At 39.7% G+C, this 6,736-nt stretch overlaps 2 protein-coding genes across 3 annotated transcripts in view; one reads left to right on the forward strand and one right to left on the reverse strand.

Moving 5' to 3' along the window:
• Window positions 1-1,283, reverse strand: part of LOC138735768 (calcium-responsive transactivator-like) — a 73,501-nt gene extending 72,218 nt beyond the window's left edge. For both annotated transcript variants that reach the window (XM_069884147.1, XM_069884146.1), the window contains exon 1: window positions 569-1,283. In XM_069884147.1, coding sequence (XP_069740248.1) covers window positions 569-637 — 69 coding nt within the window. In that variant the 5' untranslated portion in view covers window positions 638-1,283. The remainder of the gene's footprint in view (window positions 1-568) is intronic.
• Window positions 866-6,380, forward strand: LOC138735770 (proteasome subunit alpha type-7-like). Its single transcript, XM_069884148.1, has 7 exons — window positions 866-1,078; window positions 2,368-2,494; window positions 3,882-4,006; window positions 4,546-4,668; window positions 5,247-5,366; window positions 5,612-5,674; window positions 5,859-6,380. The coding sequence occupies exons 1-7, from the start codon at window positions 977-979 to the stop codon at window positions 5,946-5,948; spliced, it is 750 nt and encodes a 249-aa protein (XP_069740249.1). The 5' UTR covers window positions 866-976; the 3' UTR covers window positions 5,949-6,380.
• Window positions 6,381-6,736: the final 356 nt, after the last annotated feature.

Here is a 6,736-nt window from a genome sequence, read left to right on the forward strand (position 1 = left end):
TTTCAGGCATTTCTTTTGAAATTGCATTTGTTTTCGGGAAGGAGTGCTGAGGAGGGGGAGGACGGTTTATTGGCATCAAAACGCTGCAAAGGCAAGAGAAGTAACTGCTCAATCTGGCATCATTTTGGACGTTTTAAAAAAAAATCACCTGTCAATAATAAGGTTGGGATTAGATGCGTGTCGGCGTCAGTTTTATTTTTGCAAAGAAAAGATTAAATGTACGTAACGATTAAAAAAAAAGATATGAAGCCATGCACTATCTCCTTAACCTCCGTTGCCCCATGTGTCTGCACTAACATCACACCTTGCTTTGTTCAGAGCTGCTGCATTCACAATACTGAGAGTTGAGGGGGTGGGGGTTGAATTAGAAATCATTACTGTCCCCAATCACATCTTTAAGAGATCAAATCCCGCATTTCCAAGCTGAAACACATCTCATCCGAAGGGGAGGGGGGGGGGGCAATTATACTCCAAGCAAGAAATTGCATTTTAAATAAATGATTGCTCTTTGCAGATTTTCCCCCCCGTCAAGGATAACAGGATCAAATATAAATAATCAGACGCTTACCTTTTGAATGGTTGCTTGAGTGACCTCTCCTTTCCCCCGCTGGCGAGCTGATGCAAAGGCCACGGACATGACGGTGATCTTTTTTCCACCAGCCTGCGTGGTATCTTGGACTGAATTCGAATCCTGGCCACCCTGACACGGCGCCGGTGACTGCACAAGGCAACGTGCGGGCAGTGGCAGAGAGCGGCGGCTGCAAAGCGGACGGGGGCAGCGACACACGGACGGCTCCGCCTCCCTCGGCACTCCAGCGCCCACCCCTGCGCGGCGAGTGGTCGGCGCCGCGGCGGAAGGGGCGGGCGAGGGGATTGGACGGTTCTGGGGGGGGCTGGCGGGTTTCGATTTCTCACTCGCGCTCCCTGGTCCTTGATCGGATCCCGAGCTCGCCTCGCCCTCCCGCCCCGCTTCGCCATGAGCGCCAGTTACGACCGCGCCATCACCGTCTTCTCCCCGGATGGGCACCTCTTCCAGGTGGAGTACGCGCAGGAGGCGGTGAAGAAGGGCTCGGCGGCGGTGAGTGCTCGAGGAGATGGGGAGGTGGGGGGCCCGGCGCCATTCACCGGCCTTGCCCGGCCCATTGAGGCGGCCTTTCGCTTTCTTTCCTGGTTTTGCAATAAAAAATGCAGAGTCACCGGGACTTTGCACCGGCTTCAGGGCCAGCTTGGGTTTCCGGGGAGGCAAGCTGGTCGGTCCCGGCCATCCCAAACCCTGCAACTTGTGTTCATCGCTGGCTCTCCCCCTCCCTCCCTCCCTCCCTCCTCGGATGAGTGTGACATTAATGTTGCCATTTGCAGTTCCTTGTGGTGCCCAGCTCCTCCAGTGCTCGCTGCCCGAACTGCACCCGCCGTCCTTCCTGGTCTTGAGGTTCCTGGATAAACTTCATGCAAACCCGTTCACATCAAGCTTAAAGGGGTTTGTTTTTGCACGACTTTTATCTTCACGGCCCGCAGGAGAAATAATCCCGGGCTTGTGTGCACGACCTCTGACAATCCATCTGAAATAAGGTTGCCTGCTGCCTATGGGGGCGAAAGTTCTCATTCTTCAAAACTGCTGCCCTCCTCTCGCAGAGATGAGCTACTGTCTTACTCCTTTTCTACTTTAGTCTGGATCCCAACCCGAAACGCTGACCATGGACGCTGTCTGACCTGCAGAGCGTTCTTCCAGCACTTGGTCTGTACCCACGGTTTGTGTTTTCGAAAACAATGTATCTCAGATATGAGGTGAAATGGCAATGCTATTTTTTTTCTATTTCAGTAGGCGTAGATGTCAAAAGACGGTTATTTTCTGTGGTTTCGTGCGATTTAGTGAGCTGAAGCAGAGACATGCATTAAAATATAATAAATCAGCCTTCAGAAATGGGTACCAGGAAGTTGTTCACCCTATCAAATCTTGCCATATTTGATGCTCTTTGCATTGGGATTCAAGCCACTGCCCATAGTATTTTTTAAAATGTTGTATATTCTTTATCAGTGCATTTTGCCTAATTATTAAGCATTTTGGACTGAACCAGTAAAAAATAATTACTGAATATTTTTATTCATTGTACACAAAAGGCAAATTAAATCCACTGATCAAACATTATCTAAATGTGTCTCATCTTAACTGGAAAGAGGCCTTAGAATCTCCTGCCCAGCTCAGGAGAGGGAGAAAGTGATTTCAAAAGAAGAGTGTACACATTTAAATCCTGTCACGCATGCAGATTTTAACAGTACACTTCATTTTGGGCAAATTGCATTCATGCCAATGACCCATTCAACGGCAAGATAATTGTGAGACTAATATTTTGATCTTTCACGTGATAGGTGAGTGTGCGAGGAAAAGGAATTGTCGTCCTTGGAGTGGAAAAGAAATCTGTAGCCAAATTACAAGATGAAAGAACTGTAAGGAAGATATGTGTACTGGATGACAATGTTTGTATGGCCTTTGCAGGTTGGTTCCAATGTTCAATGTGCTCATTTAGACTTTGAAAACTAGTTAAAGAGCTTTTCTGTTGTTTTGAGAATCTTGGTTTTGTTTCATGATTAATTTTAGTGCATTCTCACATGTTCAGAGAATGTTAAAATAATTGTGCTGTTCAGGTATTACAAAAAAGTTGCCACTCTGGGCAATATTAGATTTAAAAATTCACAGAAAACATGAATGAACAAAGTAACAAGATTAATCATAACAATGTTCAAAGGTTTCTAGGATTTTAATAAACCAATCAAATTCATTCACAGTAGCTTCCTGCCATTCCAAAAGTTGCTCGATTGCTGGTGGGTTTAAGATAATCTGGCAAAAGTTGCTGCATGCTGTCAGTCATAATCCCTTCTATTCATGGAGGCGAAAGCAGTCTGCGGTCACATTAGCGGTCCTGTTTCCAGTACCCACCTGGAGTGCTCATCACGCTCTCTCTGGTCTCAACTCCGCTACCCAAACTACGGCCTCTCCTATAATTGCCCTGACCACCTTGGCCTTGCTTCATTGTCTCAAAGATAGAGCAGAAAGTGAAGCAGCTCATTAAAATGGGATTTTGTGGGGGAAAAAAAATATAATTGGCATCTTTCATTAGAATCGGGTTTATTTTCATGAACATGTCATGAAATTTGTATTGCCGCAGCAGTAAGGTGCAAAAATTACAACTTTGTAAATACAAGTTTTAAAAAGAATAACCAGAACTAAGAGGTGATGTCCATAAGGTTATTGTTCTATTTAAAAATCTTATGGCTATGGGGAAGAAGCTGTTTTTGTAATGTTGAATGTACGATTTGTTTTTACAAGCCATTAATAACTTTTAAAATGTATACATAATTGTAGGAAACATTAGATTTGCATACAGCAATGTGCCAGACTAGTTAGTTGGCTCATGGATAAATATTGCACAAAGCAGGCTAATATCAAATATATATTAGAGAATGCATCTTGAATTTTTTTAGTCTTGTAGGTCTAGAGGAAGAACACAGAAACAGTCTATGCTGTCCACCATGGTAACTGCATTTTATTCTCCCAATATTTCTATTAACTTCCACCTTCTACTACTTACATACATTAATGCCAGACCTTTGCATATTTCATTGTAAAATCTTGCCACATGGTGCAGGAGACATGATTTATGCAACTTGTAAATGTTGAGTTGGTGGAGAAATGGGAGCTGTGGTTTGTAATTTTGTACTCTTGCCGTTTGCGACATGATTTATTCTAACACAATTTATTCTTGGTGGGACTATTATCTTTTCACAAAGGCAAATTAGACACAGGCAAAAATTGCTATAGGTTATTATTGCTCAATAACAGCCTAAGTAAAATATAAATGTTGTCTCAATATCCTTTCTGGTAGGACTCACAGCTGATGCCCGAATAGTGATAAATAGAGCTCGTGTGGAATGTCAAAGCCATAGACTCACTGTAGAGGATCCAGTCACGGTTGAATACATCACACGCTTTATTGCCAGTTTGAAACAGGTATTAGTTTACAGATACTCTATTTATGTTGTCAATAAAAATTATTGTAATCATAGAGCTTGGATTTTGTTGTCATGAAGCAAAAAACCATAGAATTTCTGGCAAAAGTAATTAACCAAGTAGTTTTTTTTTTGCTTAATTCGCTTTCATCTTGAATTCCTTAGTTTAATTGTATGAATTTTACCAAAATGTAAAAAGTAAGAAAATTGTAGGTTAGACCCTGAACTTGTCTAACTGCCGACTCTCAATAATTAAACTACAGGTGCACCAAATGATGCAGTACTTTTTTGTGCAGGGTAACTGCTCTTATTTCTCAACAAGTAAATGCATCCTGTATGTCTTGATATGATTTGCATTCATGACATTGCACACCTGCTCAGTTTTCTGCAGCTTGCAATTTTCTCCATATTCTTTTGCCAATTCTATGCCATACATGCTTTGCTCTTGTATACCTTAATTTGTTTAAAAGGATAAATTGTGTACAAATGATACTGGCTGGAAAGGATTTAATGTGACATCCACTTCCAAACTGTTCACAGCGTTACACGCAAAGTAATGGGCGCAGACCATTTGGTATTTCTGCCCTGATTGTGGGTTTTGACTTTGATGGAACACCAAGATTGTACCAGACTGATCCATCAGGAACCTACCATGAATGGAAGGTAAATTGTCTGAGAAATTTCATGTCCAAGTATAATTTTTTAGCTGATTTTTTTCCTCAAACTATTAACATACTACTCCTTGTATCGTGTGGTTTTTCTATATTTTGTATAGGACATTGTTACTAGGGGTCTTTTAGAAACTTGGGAGGATTTTTTAAAATTCCAAATGGGTACCAATGTTCGAGAAACTCAGCAGGCCATTAGTGTCCTTTATATTGCAATGGTAATAATACAAAAGCCCTTCATCAAGCCCAAAACGTTGCTTTTGTATTTTTATCATTGCTATATAAAGGACACTAATGACCTGCTGAGTTTTTCCAACTTTGCTTTTTTTTTCCAGCTATGGTGTCTCCAGATTTGTTTTATTTTGGGCTAGATTTAAATGAGATGAAAAATTGATATGCTAATCTATCCATAACACCTGAAGGGATATCAATTTAATACCTAATAGAAGATAGAAAGTTGGAAAATGTAAATTCATTAATTTTTCTAATAATGAATAATTTAGCTGGTTTTAAAACTTAAAAATTTTCATTTTAAGAATGAATATGCAATTTATATTCTTATTTTGTGTTTAGGCCAATGCAATAGGAAGAAGTGCAAAGACTGTCAGAGAATTTCTGGAGAAAAACTATACTGAAGAAGCTACTGCCACTGACAGTGGTACCATAAAGCTTGCCATCAAAGCTTTGTTGGAGGTGAATTGTTTTTAGTGGAAATACAAACTGGGTAGAGTGACAATGAAAGCAGTATCACACTGCAAAATGTCTCTGAATAAACAAGCTCACAAATTTTATTGCAGTTTATATTCTCATTAGTTTCAAATTGATTCTGATTGTTCCAAGTGTTTGTGTTCATTTGTTTGTGTCATACCATTGTTTAAATTGTTTAAAATAAAACAGAGGGAAAATAGCTTACCTTTACCAAACTTTTTTTTAAAAAGGTTGTGCAGTCAGGCGGAAAACACCTTGAATTAGCAGAGATGAAACATGGACAACTCTTAAGGGTAAACGTCTACGTCATATACATTGAATTAATGTTTTTTTTCTTATGGAAAAGATACTTTATTCTGACCAACTGTTAAGCAAAGGACGTCTATGATTTCCATCTGTAAAATACACCTGTTAATGAATTGCTTATATAATTCTAATAGAGATACAGCTAAATTCCATGTATTTTTGCTTTTGCAGATCCTAAATCCAGAAGAAATAGAAAAGCATGTTTCAGAAATTGAGAAAGAACGGGAAGAAGCTGAAAAGAAAAAGGCACCAAAAACCTAATGCACTTTTAAAAAAAACTTAGTAAAATACAATGCTAATTTTGATAATCACTGAAATAAACCGAATTGTGAGTCAACTGAATGTTTGATATTGAAATAGACTCTCCTCTGCACAAGATTTGGACCACAGTCTGGGCTAACAAATGCTGGAGCAGAAATTCAGCATCTCAATTTGATTAGTTGCACTTGATCAAGGTAGTGATTAGTATTTGTTCATCCAAGAACCTGATTAATTTCAAAGTGCAGATAGACTTAATTATTAAAAGTATAAACTGAGATACTGTTTACCAAGAATGCTACAATAATAAGCTCACATTGGCTGTGAACTATGGGCACCAGTTGAAGAACAAGTGTTTGGCATCTACACTTTATCCTTGTCCTTTGAGTGAGCATTGTTTTAAATATTTCTTTTACAATAAAATTGGTGAGCTGATGACACTGATTCTACCCAAGGTTCATCTCATTTACACGTTTTTTTTTGGTTCCACATTGGCAGCAATTCCTGCACTCAAAATGAAATTTACAAATCCTTCTATTTCTCCGATAAGCACCTGGAGGAAATGCATGGTTATAAGCAGAAAATTCAAATTCCACAAAAGTCAGGTTTGAATTAGTTTCTGGAACTATACCACGGTGTGTAACAAAGATATGAATGGAATGGATTCACATTCAAATCAGGCAAAATCAGAATAGCATAAGCAGACTGGAAACATGTTAAATCATCCCATTTCTGAAATCTACAAATTGAACTACTCCTAGGATTTATCAACTTCCTCCATTGATATTGTT

Source organism: Narcine bancroftii, chromosome 6, assembly GCF_036971445.1.
Source record: "Narcine bancroftii isolate sNarBan1 chromosome 6, sNarBan1.hap1, whole genome shotgun sequence".
NCBI lineage: Eukaryota > Metazoa > Chordata > Chondrichthyes > Torpediniformes > Narcinidae > Narcine > Narcine bancroftii.